The sequence below is a fragment of the Podarcis melisellensis genome (genome assembly GCF_964234715.1).
Source record: "Podarcis melisellensis genome assembly, chromosome: 7".
In the NCBI taxonomy this organism is placed as follows: Eukaryota; Metazoa; Chordata; class Lepidosauria; order Squamata; family Lacertidae; genus Podarcis; species Podarcis melisellensis.
In genome coordinates, this window is record NC_138539.1 from 3,511,752 (window position 1) to 3,530,941 (window position 19,190).

A 19,190-nucleotide genomic window follows, 5' to 3' on the forward strand; every position below is an offset into this window, starting at 1 on the left:
GCACAAGGTTGGCCAAGGCTGCCCCCCTGGCCTGGTATGAAATCTTTTGGAGGGTTGACATCTTTCCGCAGGGCCTGCAAGACAGAGCTGTTCTGCCTGGCCTTTGGTTTGGACTCAGTCTGACCCTTATGTTTCCCTCCGCTTATGGTTTTGATCTATGGGCTACTTTTAAAATGAGGCTGCATTTTAAATTGCATTTTAACCTGTATTTTACATTGGTCCCCCCCCCCCCCAAATTATGTTTTTATTGTAATTTTACTGGTGTTAGCCACCCTGAGCTCGGCTTTGGCCGGGGAGGGCGGGGTATAAATAAATTATTATTATTATTATTATTATTATTATTATTATTATTATTATTATTAGTGTGTTGTCTCAAAACCTTTCATCTGTTGAATTGTAGACTGTGTAATGCATGGGTAGGCAACCTAAGGCCCAGGGGCCGGATCCGGTCCAACCGCCTTCTCAATCCGGCCCGTGGACGGTCCAGGAATCAGCATGTTTTTACATGAGTAGAATGTGTCCTTTTATTTGAAATGCATCTCTGGGTTATTTGTGGGGCCTGCCTGATATTTTTACATGAGTAGAATGTGTCCTTTTATTTAAAATGCGCCTCTGGATTATTTGTGGGGCATAGGAATTCATTCTCTCTTCTTCAAAATATAGTCTGGCCCTCCACAAGGTCTGAGGGACAGTGGACCGGCCCCCTGCTAAAAAGTTTGCTGACCCCTGGTGTAATGCTACTGAAATGCACCTAGCGCCGTGTCCTAACGGGGGCAATCTTGGGTTTTTCTCTTTTTCCAGAGGCCTCGAGAGTGCCATGGACTGTGTGACAGAGGGTAACAGCCACGGTGTTCCTCATCTGAGGTAAAGTTGTGGTAAGGGATTTTGGGAGCAAGCTCAGGGAGAGGGGCATACAGAGGATGCCACAATGCTCGCCAAGAAAAATATATACGCACTTAGAAAGAGCAGCACTTCTTTAAAAAGTGCTTTGTGCGCATGTAGTAAAGCGGTTGGGGAGGAAATCACTTAATAGATTTAATAAGCTTTGGATTTAAAAAGGCGTCTGTCTTGGACCTGTTGTGCTTAGGGAAAATAAATAAGAGCAGGGATTGGAGGCTAAAGCTTTAAACTTTTGTGCCCTATTTACTACATCATGATAGCTTCCTTTTGTTGTTGTTATTATTTTTTTTGTTTTGTTTTTCTCCATTAATGTTTACGTTCAAAATCACAAATGAAACAAATACACAAGATTCTCTCGAATCGTTAAATTTCCCTCCACCTCTCCATGGGTTCCGTACTTTTCCTTTTCTGCTTATTTGATTATCCATTATATCCAAAGCCTTTGTTACAAGCGTTATTTAAGTCTTCCTAAAGAGTTCAATTGTTTACAGTGGTTTCCCCAATATCATAAAAATCCCGCCCATTCTTTGCTGAAGTTTTGACCTTCCCGATTTCTGATTTCCCCGGTCATTTTTGCCATCTCTGCATAGTCCATCAACTTGGTCTGCCATTCCACTCTGGTAGGGACATGATGGTGGAAGAGCTTTCAGGTATGTTGAAGGGGTTGCCTGCCCAGCAAGGCCCTCACTGGAAGATGCAGCACAGAATCATAGAATTGCAGAGTAGGAAGGGACCCTGAGGGTCATCCAGTCCAGCCCACTGCAGCGTAGGAGTCTCAGCTAAGGCAGGCTGGTTTAACCATTGCCTCTACTTTGCTTCCATTTCAGAGAAGAGCCCTTGGCCAAGAAAGTTCGGCTGGGAGCAGAGGAACGACTGCCCGCATCCAGGGACGAAAATAAGGCAGTGAGTAGCATGGGGTTTTCTGCAACAACATTTCACACCTAAGCTGCTTTACTATGCCAGAATGTACTGTCAGGAGTTCAGCCTACACTCGAGTAGGACCCTGGCAGAGACACATGCCCGACTGGCATGTTCTTTCCCTCCAGGTCGATTTTTCGGGAGCTTCAAAAGCTTTCTTCTGCCCGAACATCACAGCGACCGATGCCAACTGACACCAGCACACTTAGGGGTCTGCAGAGTTTGCGCACCTTGCATGACAGACCTCAGCAACTCAGCATTTTGGCTAATCTACTTTATTTACATATACAGTGGTACCTCAGGTTAACTACTTAATTCATTCTGGAGGTCCGTTCTTAACCTGAAACTGTTCTTAACCTGAAGCACCACTTTAGCTAATGGGGCCTCCTGCTGCCGCCGCGCTGCTGGAGCACAATTTCTGTTCTCACCCTGAAGCAAAGTTCTTAACCTGAAGCACTGTTTCTGGGTTAGCGGAGTCTGTAATTTGAAGCGTATGTAACCCGAGGTACCACTGTAAACACACACGGAGCACTGCAACATGGCTCCCTCTCTCTCTAGCATCAGACAGCAAAGAGAAAAAGAACAAAGGACAATAGTCCCACTTCACGTGTCTCCATCACGTCCCACTCTTTGGAGTCAAAACATATACCGTCATGTGAAAGACAACAATCCCATGACTGCAATCACGGAGCAGGAATTCTAACATGTAGCAGGGGTCTTGCAGATCAAACCAAAGCTCCGTCTAGTCCAGCAGGGCTTGAAAGCAGGAACCGCCCAGCGTTTTTTGTCCCCCAGCAACTGGCATTCAGAGGTATACTGCCTCTGATTCTGGAGGCTCCACAATAACCATCAGTAGTAGATCCCTCAGCTCCATGAGATGAGCTTTCGACTAACGCCGTTCTTTTCTTTTGAATAACTTTTTGATTAGGTTTTCTTTATGAGGATCATAGGGATAATAAACGATACAAATGAATAGGCCAAGTCTTCTCACGTCATTTGTATATCACAAAAAGAACACAATAAATCTGCATGAGTGAATAATACATTTTAGGGCTGGGTGATATATCAACATATCGTCCAAAACTGGTTTGAAGTCCATATCGTGATATCGGTTTCATAATTTTTGACCTGGTGATATATTGCGACTCATGATGCGTGCGTGCTATGCAAAAATCACAATGCTGGAAAAACAACCTCTGTATAGCTCCATCCTTATTTCGGACATTGTGATATATCGGCATATCACGATGTTTAGCTGGTGATATACATCACGAAGTTGAAAACCGGATATCGCCCAGGAAAGTAATTATGCATTGTGTGAAAAAGGACTTTCTAATGCAGTCATATCTTGGTTGTCGAATTCCTTGGTACTCGGACATTTTGGCTTTGTGAACGTTTTTCAGAAGCCAAATGTCCTCTGCTGCTTCCGATTGTGCGCAGGAAGCTCCTGTAGCCAATCGGAAGCTGCGCCTTGGTTTTGGAACCATTTCGGGAGTCAAACAGACTCCCGGAATGGATTAAGTTTGACAACGAAGGTATGACTGTATATGCCTTGTGTTGCACTGAGTTTTGGGGAGAGAAGGAACAAACTATCTCCCTAACTGCTGTCTACAAACTGCATCATTTTAAAAAACTTTCCTGAATGCTTCAAAGCCTATCTTTGAGGTCCTAAGATCCAGAGAAGCATGTTTGTGTGTTTTAACTGTAAAGAGATGAGAATCTCAAGGAGGCCAATTTTCCTTCCCGATTCTTCTTGTGGCGCAGTCACAGGACATTTGCACGGCTTTTCTTGTGACAAACACTTTCCCCGTTTTTCGTTTTGGACAGGTCACAAGGCGGCAGGTGCAGAACACGCCGCTCTGCTTGGAAACGGGCAGCACCTCAGCGGAGGAAAGGAAGAGGAGGAAGAAGAGAAAAGTCTCTGGTGCGAAAGCGGAGACGGAGAAGGTGGGAGAGAGTCCAGGAAGCTGCAGCAAAGTGAGGGCTCTGGAGCAGGAGAACTTGAACGGAGCAAGGGGAGTGGAGGAAAAAGTGGAGAGGGACAAGGAGGAAGGAGAGGGCGCAGAAGAAAAGGAGAAGAGCGAGGTGAAGACCGAGCAAGAGTCGGATAGAGAGATTGAGGTGCAAAAAGAGGGTGTTGGGAAGGCCAGGAGGAAGAAGGTCGAGGGGGAAGAGGCCTCGGAGGACAGCATGAGAGGAAAGACAGCCAATAAAGGCCGGAAAAAAGGAGCCACCTCCAAATCTGGGAGTTTGGGAGGCTCCAGGAAGAGGAAAGCGAAGGAGGAGGATGGAGGCGCGAGGAAGAAAAGGAAGAAGGAGGAGGAATGCGGGAAAGAGGACAAGTGGAAGTGGTACGTGCTGCGTTCGGGTTGGGGCCTTTGCCATTACTATTTTTGAAATTGATTTTCTAAATTACAACCCAGTTATGCAGATTATTTCCAAATTGGTTCAATTTTGTTTAGGTGACTTCTTTCTGATGTCAACTGCGTTTGCAGATGCTTATTTACTTCTGGTTACTTTCCATTTTAGCTTCGAGATCACTGTCCAACCATCTCGTCCTCTGTCGTCCCCTTCTCCTTGTGCCCTCCATCTTTCCCAACATCAGAGTCTTTCCCAGGGAGTCTTCTCTTCTCATGAGGTGGCCAAAGTCTTGGAGCCTCAGCTTCAGGATCTGTCCTTCCAGTGAGCACTCAGGGCTGATTTCCTTCAGAATGGAGAGGTTTGATCTTCTTGCAGTCCATGGGACTCTCAAAGCATCCATTCTTTGGCAATCAGCCTTCTTTATGGTCCAGCTCTCACTTCCATACATCACTACTGGGAAAACCATAGCTTGAACTATACGGACCTTTGTTGGCAAGGTGATGTCTCTGCTGTTTATGATGCTATCTAGGTTTGTCATTGCTGCACTCTTACTGAGTTCTATTTGCGTTATTATGGTGAGATGCGGGTGGCGCTGTGGTCTAAACCCCTGAGCATCTTGGGCTTGCCGATCGGAAACGCTCAACCTGAAGCAACCTCAATCCGAGGTGTGGCTGTATGGCATGAAGAGAACAGAGAGAGTTTCTCTCTCAAACTCATGGACATGCAATGAATGCTGGACAATTCAGGACAGATGGAAGAAAGTGCTTCTTCAGCAATGCATCTGAACCCCAGTTGCTGGAAACCACAGCAAGAGGGGAGAGATGCTCTTGTGTTCAAATCCTGCTTCCGGGTTTCCCATCTGGTTGGCCCCTGTGAGAACAGGATGCTGGACTAGATGGGACATTGGCCAGATCCAGTAGATCTCTTCTTAGGTTCTTATGAGAGATGGGTATTTGGGGAGCCATGGGTGTATTTGGGTGCAAACATTTGGCCAGATAGGATGGCGGGTGGTTTAGTGAGTCCTGGCTTGCTGGGCTCTTTGGGGAGATGGGATAGGCTGCGGGCGGAGAGAAAAACAGAATTTAGAAAAGTTTCATTCAAACTTGGTCAGAAAAGCCAGTGTGATTGTTGACATCTGAGAAGCTCGACCCCTTCGCCAGATCCCACGAGTGAGGAAGCAGAAAGGATAGTGGGGAACATTTCTGGAGGGCAGCCTGCTATCCTTCAATATGCTCAAAGTCTTCCTTCTCATTTTATACAAGGAAGTTGGCCCTCCAATCCTCACATGCTCAGAGGAACTCTTGGTACTGCAGAGAAGTTGCAGAGTTTCCTTAGCTGCAGAGTTATAGTTTGCATATGTACGTAGTGGATAGGTGCATGCATCAAGACTTATTTGCATGGACACACTGAATTCTTTATTCTTTATTTTTTATTATTTTCAAACATACAATTACATACATAATTAACTAATACATCCATTGATAGATTCGGGGGGGGGGATCAAATATTATCAAAAAATTAAAAACTATACATCTCGACATATTCAAAAAGAAAAGAAGAAAGAGAAAAATAAAGACAAGACTAAGACAATAACAAAAACAAATTTTACATATGTATTTTCTATTAGATACTAATTGACACAATTCAGACCTATAGTAGCATTTCTCATAAGTAATACCTTTCCAAATGGAATGAATCTCCTTATGTATTTTACTTCCATCTACCTCGTAATGGTTCATTTTACCTTTCAAAAAGAGATATCCCTCTGTATTTTATGTTTTATCCTCATCTTGGTATGAGGAAGCAATGTATCCCTATTTACAGAATTATTCAAGGCACAACCAAATCTTAGTAGTGGGACCTTGTTTCATTAAGTATTATTATTATTATTATTATTATTATTATTATTATTATTATTATTATGTACTGAATTCTTAGCTTTCCTGTTGAATGCATGTACAGTCATACCTCTTGTTACGTCCGCTTCATGTTGCGTTCTTTCAGGATATGTCCCACGGTGACCCGGAAGTACCGGAAAGGGTTACTTCCGGGTTTCGCCGCTTGCACATGCACAGATGCACAAAATGACGTCATGCGCATTTGCAGAAGTGGTGAATCGCGGCCTGCGCATGCACAGATGCAGGTTGCATTCTTTTCAGGTTGCGAACGGGCCTCCGGAACGGATCCCGTTCACAACCAGAGGTACCACTGTAGCATTTTTCTGGAATTCTTATTAAGATGCACAACAAACCTTTGAGTCAGTCCATCACGTATATATATCTCCCCCAACCACTGTTAAACTAAACTGGCATTGCCGATATCTTTAAAAAGCCTGTATTTGATTTTAGAGCTTTTCACATCCAGTCCCGCCGCCCACATTAGCCTATATTACTGTCCCACTAAACCTTTATCTGTTTTATCAATAATGCTCACTGATGTAGGGCTCTCAGAGCAACAGCAAGACTTGGTTAGCCCTGCATCTCTGAGCAGAGAATCCACAAAGCTTTTCCACGTTCATAGAAAGGTAAAGGACCCCTGACAGTTAAGTCCAGTCACGGACAACTCTGGGGTTGCAGAGCTCATCTCGCTTTCAGGCTGAGGGAGCTGGCATTTGTCCACAGACAGCTTCCGGGTCATGTGGCCAGCACGACTAAGCCCCTTCTGGCAAACCAGAGCAGCACATGGAAACGCCGTTTACCTTCCCGCCAGAGTGGTACCTATTTATCTACTTGCACTTTGACGTGCTTTTGAACTGCTAGGTTGGCAGGAGCAGGGACCAAGCAACTTGTGCTCACCCCATCGCGGGGATTCTAACCGCTGACCTTCTGATTGGCAAGTCCTAGGCTCTGTGGTTTAACCCACAGCGCCACACCCGCATCCTTGATATGTTCTATATACTGTGGCTTAAATCTATTTGCCCACTAGGTGTCAGCATAAAGCATTCATTTCATGATATAAAATCAACTCCTTTGCCAGTTTCCTCCATTTCAAAGCTATTTTCCCCTTGAAAAAAGGACTCCAGGAAGTTTCCAGAGGTGACAATTGCTGAGCTGCTTGTTGGCCCAAGAAAGCCAAATCTCATCCCCAGACTTGCCAAGGGGTCCAGACATGCAAAGGAAGTTCTATTGTACTTTGGGTGGTGGGACTTCAGAGGTGTTTGCCTCTGGTAATCTTATACCTGGGTCTTGCCCTGCCATGTCAAACTGTATTCTGGGATATGGTGGGGAAGTTTTAAAAGTCACCCCATCCCCGGGGTTAAAAAATCCTCTTTGAACCTGTTGCGCAATAAACTTTGGTCTACAGCTATTTGCTCCGGTTGGTGGCCGGACTCCTCCTTTTATTCCGCAGGGACCCGCGGGCTCTGCCCGACCAGCTGGGTGACTGAGCAACCTCACACCTAGAGTTTTCCCTAACATCCAGCCTCTGCTTAAAAACCTCCAAGGAAGAACAGCCCACGACTTTCCACTGCCAAATAGCTCTTACATTCAGACAGTTCTTCCTAATGTTTAGTCACAATCTCCTTTCTTGGTTTTTTTATCCATCAGTTTGGGTTCCTGCCCTCTGAAGCAGGAAAAAACAAGCTTACTCCATCTTAATTTCAGGGTTGTGCGTCCAAGGCACATATTGGGCAAAATATTTCTGCATTACGGGGGGCGGGGTTGGACTAGATGATCCTTGCGGGTCCCTTTCAACTCTGTGAGTCTGTTATCATCAAACATTTATAGTTTTAGATTTAGAAGTTTGGATTGGATTGATTGATTGATTGATTGATTGATTGATAGGCTGGGGCTGAAATCCTACAGGCACTTACTTGAGAGTAGTAAGCCCTTTTGGACCCAGTGGAACTGACTTCTGAGTAAGCTTCCAACCAAGTCAGTTGCTGACTTTGTACTCATACTTGCTAAGATTAGGTTTGCCATATGTCTTTTTTTATAAATATTTTTTATTGATTTTTCCATATTTAATTACATTTCGTTGCACAGATCTATAACATAAAGCACTGCTCCAACAAGAGCATCAATTTCCCTCCCTCCCTCTTTCTGAATTCTCAACATCTTTTAACAAATTCTTCGTATTTCTATAGCCACTTTTTTACCTTATATCGTCTTCTTATTTTTTAAATCACCTCCTTATATGTAAATCAGTTCCATATTTTCTCATCACAAAGCATTTCAATTCAAACCTACAGACGTTTTCAAATGTTTACAATTTTCTTTCATATAAAATATAAATTTGCCACAGTCCTTCTGAAACAGTTCGTCTCACCGATTCCGGATCTTCCCCATCAGCTTTGCCATCTCCACATATTCTACCATCTTTATCTGCCATTCCTCCAGTGTAGGAAGTTCCTGCTGCTTTCATTTCTGGGCCAGGAGTATTCTTTAGGCTTGCCGTATGTCAGGAAAATTCACGAGAATGCGGTGTAAAAAGCAGCAGAAGCAGCTCAAAAAGCTTAAAGCCACTATTTTGGGGTTAAAAAAATCCTTAGCTAAGACCCCACTTTTATTGCGATCAGGTCACTTATTTAAATAGTATTAATGCAAGATTTCTCAAATGTTTCCTTCTATACTGTGCAAAAACAAACAAACTACAAAGACAATTGCCACAATTGTCTTTGACAACATACAAACCAACTTAATTGCATACCTTTTCCAAATATATAATATATATTTTAGAAACGAAACTGTCATTTGCCACATATTAAAATACTGGAGGGGAGCGATGGGAGTCCAAAAACATCTGCCAGAGCATCTTCTTGGAGAAGGTGGGTCACCAAACTTCTCCACCAAAAAAACCTCCCAAACTAGCAAGCAACCCCCTAATGTTGCTCCTGTCTCTTTAAATGAATCTGGCCCGGACGGAAAGGCTGCCTAGCAACCGCTTTGCTTGCGTCACGTGGCGAGCGAGGCAGATGCTGAGCTCTCTGAACTACATTTCCCATCATCCCTCAGCGCTCTGGCATTGTGGGTAGCCAGGACTGCTGATCAAAACATGCCTGCCTTTTTATTATTTTAAAAATAAGTGCATCGTTGTCCTTAATGATTATGATGATTATTTTGGAAAGCATGCATGGAAACACATGCATTTAATTTTTTGCTGCTTTTGTAAGCCTTGTTTTAAGAGGGCTGGGGGGAGATCAAAGCAGTTCCAGGTGGAAGGTCGTGCAGGGGTGACACACAGCTGTTGCCATGTGGCTGAGCTGCGGGATGCGCTGCAAGAACTTCTTAGCAGGCAAGGAGGCATAGCAGGGTCAGGCTTTTGCAGACTGACATGCCCGGCATCCTGGAATGCTTAAGCATGTGCTTTCACTGGCTGCATGGGCAACATGCCCATTCCATGCCCAGATCCCTCCAGCATCTCTCCAACGCTTCCTGACATTTAATGCCATGCGGTTTCACGCAGCGTGCAGGAATGCGAAGACCTCGAGGATCAGGTATGAGAGATTTGCAGCAGCAGCAGCAGCAATAATAATAATAATAATAATTAACTGCAATAATGGCTTCGGAGAATAAGAGGAAACTCAGCACTCAGAAAGCGAGCAAAGAAAGGGCAATATCTAAAGAATATTTAAAACAGTACCGTGAAAAAGGCAAATCTGGCAGGTGTAGACTGAATCTTGAACGTTAAAGGGAATCAAAAACGTAAAAATTGTTCCTGGTATGTAATAGATATAATAGGAAGTGTGTATAGGAATAGAGTACATATATTTAGAAAACACAATGAGGTGATTCGGAAGTCAAAGATATGTGTGGTGTAAGATGATGTGTAGTCAATTAATGTTTAGTTGTCATTGTGGTATTGTTTTTGTATGTTTGTGTTGTATGTTTTGCAATAATAATAATAATAATAATAATAATAATAATAATAATACTGCAACCTAGCCCACTTATTTATCGCAAAGTGCCAACACAGGAATTTAACCTGTATATCTCATTTTTTCCCCTGTGTGTTTCATGTTTCTTCTTTATGACTGCTGTTGTAATAAATAATCCTTCATGGGGAAAAAATAGCCTCGTGCCTTTAGGGTGAGGGAGTTTCCTAGAAAACTTTGTTCTTGGGGAGGGAGTTGGGGCAAAGATTTTATAATTGACTTTTATTTTATCTTACTTGTTTAGCCAATCCAGTCCTATTCTCACAGTGGCCAACCATGTCTAATTTCATTTTGCATCCACTCAAAGGAGTCCAAGGCAACACGCTGGGCAGCTGCAAAACAGTACGATTAAAAATAAAACCTGTTAACTAAAGCTGTAAAGTACCGTACATCTGAAAACAGTGAGAAATAGAGACATAAACAGTTGATTGCTTCCAGGTTACTAGGGACATTGTCTCTCAGCCCTTAGATGCCTGGGTGGCCAGGAGAGTTTTAAAATTCCTCTTCAGTGTTAATGATGAGGCTAGACAAGTGCTCTTCCCCCGCAAGGGCATTCCAGAAAGAGGGCGCCACCTCAAAGAAGGCCCTGCTATGGGTAACAGGGCAGCCATTGCAAACTTTGTAAATTTCACATTTTGCAAACAAGGTCTCCATTGCCTGAGTAAATAAAACAATGGTTTCATCCGTGTAAATGAAATAAAGATAAATAAAATAATGGGTCCATCCGTTGGCACTTTGGAAAGAAATAACATTTGGTGGTAGATTTGGAAAATAAAATAATGGGTCCATTGTTTTATTTGGAGATGAGTACACTGGTACCTCGGGTTACAGACGCTTCAGGTTACATACGCTTCAGGTTACAGACTCTGCTAACCCAGAAATAGTGCTTCAGGTTAAGAACTTTGCTTCAGGATGAGAACAGAAATTGTGTTCCGGCGGCACGGCAGCAGCAGGAGGCCCCATTAGCTAAAATGGTGCTTCAGGTTAAGAACAGTTTCAGGTTAAGAACAGACCTCCGGAACGAATTAAGTACTTAACCCGAGGTACCACTGTAATGGGTCCGTAATAATAGCCTGCAGTCTCAAATGATGGCTCTGTGAGAATGGGCCCTTGAAATTTGGAGATAAAATAAAATAATGAGTCCACCCGTCTGTAGGAAAGCCTGGGCTGAGCTTAACTCTGGCATCGTTCCCCAAAATAAATAAATAATAATAGTAAACGGATTTTCAAATACAAGAAACAAAGCCGTCCGAGTTAACTTTGAGTAGAAAGGGGAAATGTCACCCTTGGTTCTTTGTCCTCTTTTGCTCTCGCCAGGTGGGAAGAGGAGCAGCATGCGAACGGCGTGAAGTGGCAGCAGCTGGAGCACAGGGGACCGTACTTTGCGCCGCCCTACGAACGGCTGCCGCGGGGAGTCAGCTTCTATTACAACGGTGGGTATAGTCTTTCCTTCGGTTTGTATGGAATGGGCTGCAAAGTCTGTGGCTTCCCTCAAGTCGCCCTGAGTGGCGACGGGCTGGGATGAGAGAAAGAGATGGGAGAACAACCAACCAGGATTGGTGTGACCGTATGGCTGTGTTAGAATTCCTGCTCCGTGATTGCAGTCATGGGGTTGTTGTCTTTCACATGACTGTATACGTTTTGACTCCACAGAGTGGGAAGTGATGGAGACAGGATGTTTGTGTCACTGTGTTCCGTGACGTGGGACTGTTGTCCTTTGGTTTTTTCCCCCTTTGCTGTCTGATGCTAGAGAGAGAGGGAGCCATGTTGCAGTGCTCCGTGTGTGTTTATACGTAAATAAAGTAGATTAGCCAAAATGCTGAGTTGCTGAGGTCTGTCACACATGATGCACAAACTCTGCGGATCCCTAAGTGTGTCGGTGCCGGTTTGCATCGGTCGCTGTGATGTTCGGACAGAAGAAAGCTTTTGAAGCTCCCGAACAATCGACCAGGAGGGAGAGAACATGCCAGTTGGGAATGTGTCTCTGCCAGGGTCCTACTCGAGTGTAGGCTGAACTCCTGACAGGCTGTAGCCTGTGGCTTGAAAAGGAGGAGAGTAAGAGAAAACCTGCCAGCGATCAGATGCTCCTCCTTTGACCTCCAAGTTCACCAAGTTGGATATATTTGTTCCCATCTGCACTAAGCAACCCTTAAGCTCTGGAATTTAGGGACGCGGGTGTCACTGTGGGTTAAACCACAGAGCCTAGGACTTGCCGATCAGAAGGTCGGCGGTTTGAATCCCCACGACGGGGTGAGCTCCCATTGCTCATTCCCTGCTCCTGCCAACCTAGCAGTTCGAAAGCACGTCAAAGTGCAAGTAGATAAATAGGTACCGCTCTGGCGGGAAGGTAAACGGCGTTTCCGTGCACTGCTCTGCTTCGCCAGAAGCGGCTTGGTCATGCTGGCCACATGACCCGGAAGCTGTACGCCGGCTCCCTCGGCCAGTAAAGCGAGATGAGCGCTGCAGCCACGACTGGACCTAATGGTCAGGGGTCCCTTTACCTTTATCTAGATGTCCTTTTTATTGTGCAGTCGTGACGGTTTGTGCTCTTGATGATAATGGGGCGGTTATATGCAATCAGTGCAAGAGTTTTGGGATACTGCTTCCTTTTCAATCAGTGCGCAACCTAGAGCTCCCTGCTGAAATCCTGCAACTTTTGGTTCCAATAAATGTTCCGGGTCAGGGTATTTTTTGTCGCGCTTTGGTTGTGTCATAGCGCAAGATGCCCCCCACCAGGCGGCAATAATGCAGTAATATGGTGGAATCGTTGCAGAGCAAAACAGAATGATGTGTGGACAGTCCAGTATAAATCCACCAAGAATGATTTCATCAATAGTATGTTTCAGACTGTACCTGCAATGCCCCAACCATCCCAAAAAACCCCTCACCCTAGACTGAAAGGGCCTTTATTTACTGGCATAGCCAACCCTCTGTGCTGGACTGGTTGGTGAAGGAAACAGGCAATGGTTGGATGGCAAGGTCTTTGTTATGCACTGAAGTTCTCACCCTGGGCCAGCAGGGGGATACTGTAGATAGTTATGCAAATGAAGGATCGAAAAGTGACGTTCAGTGATTGGATAGTTTTAGAAAATGGCAACAGTTACATTGTTCTGGAGCTCTATATAAGCAGGCTGACTGAGCTCTTCAGTTCAGTTCTGTTCTGGCCTCTGAATAAACAAGAGCTGTTTGAAGAATCGCTGTGTCGTCTGATATGTTCGCCCACAACTTAACTGTCTTGGGCAAAGGTCAACTAAAACAAACTTAGTTTTTGGTAAAGGTTTTTCAGTCTGAACAGTTAACCACATCTGCAGGGGGTCATAGAAACATAAGAAGAGTCTGCTGGATTAGTCCAAAAGCAGATTTGGTCCTAACAGATGCTCTTCAGAAGCCTCTTTTAGCATGGCAACACCTGTCCTTTGGAAATCCCTGCCTCTTGATAATAATAATAATAATAATAATAATAATAATAATAATAATAATAATAAATTTATTTATATCCTGCCCTCCCCAGCTGAAGCTGGGCTCAGAGCGGCTAACAACAATAAAAGTAGCACAGCATTCTAAAATCAATTCATTTTAAAATCAATTCAAAATCAAATTAATGGCAGCCATTGGGCTAGAGTGATGTTAGGCAGGCTGCCCTTGCGTCACTGTTTCAAGCACCTATGGGAAACCTTTTTTAAAAAATTATTTTAGCAAGCCTTCCCAAACATGTTATTTAGTTGTCCGCATTTGCTTTGAAAATTTGCTGGTTTTTATCTGTGCATTACTTAGAATGCATTACGTATCTACTTTGCTTAGAGATTGTTTTTGTCTCTAGGACAAAAAAAGTAATCGACCATTTTACAACTCAAAAGCGGAACGCAAAATGGCTAAAACAGTTTTGTTTCTTCCTGCCGGGCCACTGTTGTTCTTCCCAGGCAAGCCTATGAAACTCAGCCCGGCGACGGAGGAGATAGCCACGTTCTATGCGAAGATGCTCGATCACGACTACACAAGAAAGGCGATTTTCAAGAAGAATTTTTTCTGTGACTGGACAGAGGTATTTGCCTGTGGCTTCCTGGGGAGGGGGGAGGGCGTGGCTCAGTGGCCGAACATCTCCCTTGTGTGCAGAAAGACCCAGGATCAGTCCAGGTGAGGCTGGCAGCTGGAACCCTGGGAAGATGCTGCCAGTCAGTGTAGAGAGAACTAGGCTCAATGGGCCAGTGGGCAGCTTTTTGTGCTCCTGGCAACTGCCCCACAGTAGGTCAGTTATGACCCAAAAATGTCCAAGAGGGCTCAACAAGCCTTTTAAGTGGAGATCTTTATCTCAGTCTATCTATATTGGATTTGAAATCTGTTTTACCTTTGTAATCATTTTTAATCCTTTGTATCTGTGCAATTGCTTGTAATCATTTGTTGATGTTGAATCGTTTTTATTGCTAAATTGCTTTAAGATGCTTTACATGAAGTAATTCATAGCTGGAATCAAATAGATTTAGCTGCTCTTCCTGCATTGCATTCTACGACTATGTAAAATCAAACATTAAATAAGTAACAGCAACAATCAGAAATGAGCACATGACAGGAAGGTCCCAGGAACTTGGAAAGTCCTGGGACCATATACAGTGGTACCTCTGGTTGCAAACAGGACCCATTCGCAACATGAAAAGCCCGCAACCTGAAGTGCCATATCTGTGCAGGTGCGCAGCGTGATTTGGTGCTTGTGCGCATGCACGAAGTGCGATTTAGCGCTACTGCACATGCGCGAGCAGCGAAACTCGGAAATAACCCTTTCCAGTACTTCCGGGTCGCCGTAGGACGCAACCTGAAAAAACGTAACAAGAAGCAAACGTAACATGAAGTATGACTGTACAGTGGTACCTCTGGTTGCGAACAGGATCTGTTCTGGAGCCCCGTTCGCAACCTGAGAGGAACGCAACCTGCGTCTGCGGGTCGCGATTCTCTGCTTCTGTGTATGCACGTTACGTCATTTTGAGCGTCTGCGCATGCCCGTGCGGCGAAACCCGGAAGTAACCCATTCCGTTACTTCTGGGTCGCTGAGGGACACAACCTGAAAAGATTTAACCCAAAGCGTCTTTAACCTGAGGTATGACCGTACTTGCATTTTACTGACATTCTAGACACATTTTTTGTTGTCGTCGTTGTATCAGGCTAATTTCCTGCCGGCCTTGAGACGTCCCTCAGATGCATAAGAAAATAATTGCAATTTTGATGGCTCAGAGCAAAGTATTGTGTTTCTGGCAGTATTCGGTCCAGTTCCTCTGGGAATCAGGCAGGCAAGGGGATGAGGGTGGTGAGCAGGGCCTTGTGGTTCATCCGCCTCAACTGGTACTTGGAGGTAGACTATCTCCAACTTGGAGGCTCCACTGAAGAGCCACTACCAGCCATTTTGGGTGTTCCTGGCCTAGGTAAAGGTAAAAAAAGGTAAAGGATCCCTGGACAGTTAAGTCCAGTCAGATATAACTATGGGATTGCGGTGCTCATCTTGCTTTCAGGCCGAGGGAGCCGGCGTTTGTCCACAGGCAGCTTTCCGGGTCATGTGGCCAGCAGGACTAAACCTCTTCTGGTGCAACGGAACACTGTGACGGATGCCAGAGCGCATGGAAACGCCATTTACCTTCCCACCACAGCAGTACCTATTTATCTACTTGCACTGGTGTGCTTTTGAACTGCTAGGTTGGCAGGAGCTGGGACAGAGCAACGGGAGCTCACTCCATTGTGGGGACTCGAACCGCCAACTTTCCGATCGGCAAGCCCAAGAGGTTCCGTGGTTTAGAGCACAGCGCCACCTGCGTCCCTAAGACACATGAATCTGCGGGACGCAGCTAATTGGGGTTCTCTGTTGGGTGAAAGCAGGGGTTATTGACAAGAATCACATGGCTCATGTTCTTTATTTCTTGGTGTGAGAGGCAGCTTTAGAACTGAAACCTCTGCCTCCTTGCTTTCCTGTAGCAGATGACGTCGGAGGAGAGGAAGAAGATCAAGCAGCTGGACAAATGCGACTTCAGAGAGATTCACGATTATTTCGTGGAGAGACAGGAGGCTCAGAAAGCTCTGCCAAAGGAGGAAAAACAGGTTCAGATGCACCCCTGCTGGCTGATAAAACCCAAGGCCTCTTTGGCCACTGAACTGCAATCCTAGATTTGTGATTTCCACCTAACTTAAGGGAACACTTTGCCCCAAATGCACCTATTCAACTACTCACTTTATTAATAATAATAATAATAATAATAATAATAATAATAATAATAATAATAATAATTCAACCACTTTGATCAGTGGAACTTTTGCAAGTGCCTCAAAATGTCCATTTTCAGGAGTTGATCTTTTACTGTGGCAGCATTTGGAACTCCCTGCCTCTTGACATTGGACAGGCTGCCTGTATGGATTTTGTATTTCAGGAAGCCTACCCAGATATATAATTTAGTTACTTATAGTTGTTTTAAAACTTCGATCTGCGTTTAAACCATAATTTATTTTATGTGTACAGTGGTACCTTGGTTCTCAAACTTAATCCGTTCCAGAAGTCCGTTCCAAAACCAAAGCGTTCCAAAACCAAGGCGTGCTTTCCCATAGAAAGTAAAGCAAAATGGATTGATCCGTTCCAGACTTTTAAAAACAACCCCTAAGACAGCAATTTAAGATGAATTTTACTATCTAACAAGACCATTGATCCATAAAATGAAAGCAATAAACCAGCAGTTCTCGACCTGTGGGTCCCCAGATGTTTTTGGACTACAACTCCCATCATCCCTGAGCTCTGGCCTTGCTAGCTAGGGGTGATGGGAGTTGTAGTTCAACAATATCTGGGGACCCACAGGTTGAGAAAGGCTGCAATAAACAGTGTACTGCAGTCACACAATCAATCCATCAGTAGCTGGACTGGGTTTCTACACAGTCACAAAAAAAAGAGCTGCAAAAACAAAATGCAGAATAAATAGCAAAAACAGACAGACCTCAGCATAACACTCACAACGGAAGCATAACCTTCAAAACGGAGCAGTTTGGCAAACCAGAACACTTACTTCTGGGTTTGCAGTGTTTGGGTTCCAAGTTGTTTGAGTACCAAGGCGTTTGAGAACCAAGGTACCACTGTACATGCTTTTAATGCCTCTGTGTTGTCTGCAGTTTGATCATGTGCACTGCTTAGATACCTCTGCGATAAAGCTGTTTATTAACTCTTTCTAACTAATTGAAATCAAAATGAATAATCTTGAAGGTCAGGCTATTGCACATACGTTCAACATGGGCTAGGCTTAGCAAACACTTGAAGGCTGTACAGTTAGTCTACCCCCAGAACGTGGGGACAGTCTGTAGTAGTAGTAGTAGTAGTAATAATAATAATAATAATAATAATAATAATAATAATAATAATAATGTTATTATTTATACCCCCCAATCTTCCTCTACCCTTATCAAAGCCTGACTTAAAACTATCGGAATAACACCTGGTTCCGCACATTAATTTACCTCTCAGTCTTATTGCTTTTGCCCTTTTTTTTAAAACCCAGAAATTGAAAAAGGAAGCAGAAAGAATACAAGAGGAATACGGTTACTGCACGATTGACGGGCACCGGGAGAAGATTGGCAACTTCAAGACGGAGCCGCCGGGTCTTTTCCGAGGCCGTGGGGACCACCCGAAGATGGGGAGGGTCAAGAAGAGGATAATGCCCGAAGATGTCATCATAAACTGTAGCAAGTGGGTACCTGGGTCATAGAAGGGCGACTCTGTGGGGCTTCTATGGGGGTGGGGTTCATCTCTTGAGGAGCAAAGATAGAGGCCTGTTTCAAACTTCTTTCAATATTGCATTTTTTAAATTTATTGCTGGAACCTGCCCTGGTGAAAGTCAGGGAAGAAATTAAATAAAGGGAATACCTAAGGAGACTTAGACCCATAGACATAGTCCAACCCCCTGTGTCCCACTCTCAGTGGTTTCATCTGTTTTTATAAGGGCCTTCTCAGTAGTGGCACCCGCCCTGTGGAACCAGGGCCATCATTACCTGGGGGTGCAAGGGGTGCAAGGCACCCGGGAGCCAAATTTGGGGGGGGGGACACCCCTCGATTGCCAGCAGTGAAAAGCAATGGAGCGAAAGTTCCCGCCCTCCCCCCCTCCAGCAGCACATGTGAAAAGGATCTAGGAGTCTTGGTTGACCACAAACTTGACATGAGCCAACAGTGTGATGCGGCAGCTAAAAAAGCCAATGCAATTCTGGACTGCATCAACAGGAGTATAGCATCTAGATCAAGGGAAGTAATAGTGCCACTGTATTCTGCTCTGGTGAGACCTCACCTGGAGTACTGTGTCCAGTTCTGGGCACCACAGTTCAAGAAGGACACTGACAAACTGGAACGTGTCCAGAGGAGGGCAACCAAAATGGTCAAAGGCCTGGAAACGATGCCTTATGAGGAACGGCTAAGGGAGCTGGGCATGTTTAGCCTGGAGAAGAGGAGGTTAAGGGGTGATATGATAGCCATGTTCAAATATATAAAAGGATGTCACATAGAGGAGGGAGAAAGGTTGTTTTCTGCTGCTCCAGAGAAGCGGACACGGAGCAATGGATCCAAACGACAAGAAAGAAGATTCCACCTAAACATTAGGAAGAACTTCCTGACAGTAAGAGCTGTTTGACAGTGGAATTTGCTGCCAAGGAGTGTGGTGGAGTCTCCTTCTTTGGAGGTCTTTAAGCAGAGGCTTGACAACCATATGTCAGGAGTGCTCTGATGGTGTTTCCTGCTTGGCAGGGGGTTGGACTCGATGGCCCTTGTGGTCTCTTCCAACTCTATGATTCTATGATTCCATTGGTCTATTACTCTGCAGCGTCAAATATTCCCTTTTCCTCTGCGTCATTTTTACAGGTGAGCGACCCCCCCCAAAAAACGGTCGACAACTTTGGCTTCCCGCCTCCTTTATCGGAAGGAGAAAAATAACAATTCCCTTAATAACAATTTAAACAATTTATTTAGCTAAAACAATAACATATGTATCCGTGTCTGTTAACTGATGTGGTTAAACATATTTTTTTAAATAAAAAAACAACAACTTAGACTGAGTTTTAAGCACACATGAAAAACTTAAAAGAAATCCTCATTTGCTGATGAATAGTCTTTGGACTGCAATGTATCTTAAATAGAAAG

The 19,190-nt window shown here is 44.4% G+C and overlaps 1 protein-coding gene and 1 long non-coding RNA gene across 3 annotated transcripts in view; both read left to right on the plus strand.

Moving 5' to 3' along the window:
• LOC309374273 overlaps window positions 1–19,190 on the plus strand; it is a 73,142-nt gene that overhangs the window by 29,281 nt on the left and 24,671 nt on the right. The gene's annotated exons all lie outside the window — the stretch shown is intronic.
• TOP1MT (DNA topoisomerase I mitochondrial) overlaps window positions 802–19,190 on the plus strand; it is a 30,121-nt gene continuing 11,732 nt past the window's right edge. Inside the window, exons 1-7 of one of the 2 annotated variants that reach the window (XM_081918795.1) lie at window positions 802–864; window positions 1,728–1,803; window positions 3,646–4,169; window positions 11,369–11,484; window positions 13,972–14,093; window positions 16,007–16,129; window positions 17,566–17,753. In XM_081918795.1, coding sequence (XP_081774921.1) covers window positions 818–864; window positions 1,728–1,803; window positions 3,646–4,169; window positions 11,369–11,484; window positions 13,972–14,093; window positions 16,007–16,129; window positions 17,566–17,753 — 1,196 coding nt within the window. In that variant the 5' untranslated portion in view covers window positions 802–817. Of the gene's footprint in view, window positions 865–1,727; window positions 1,804–3,645; window positions 4,170–9,240; window positions 9,614–11,368; window positions 11,485–13,971; window positions 14,094–16,006; window positions 16,130–17,565; window positions 17,754–19,190 lie in introns of those variants that run through there. The other variant, XM_081918796.1, reaches the window with a different exon arrangement.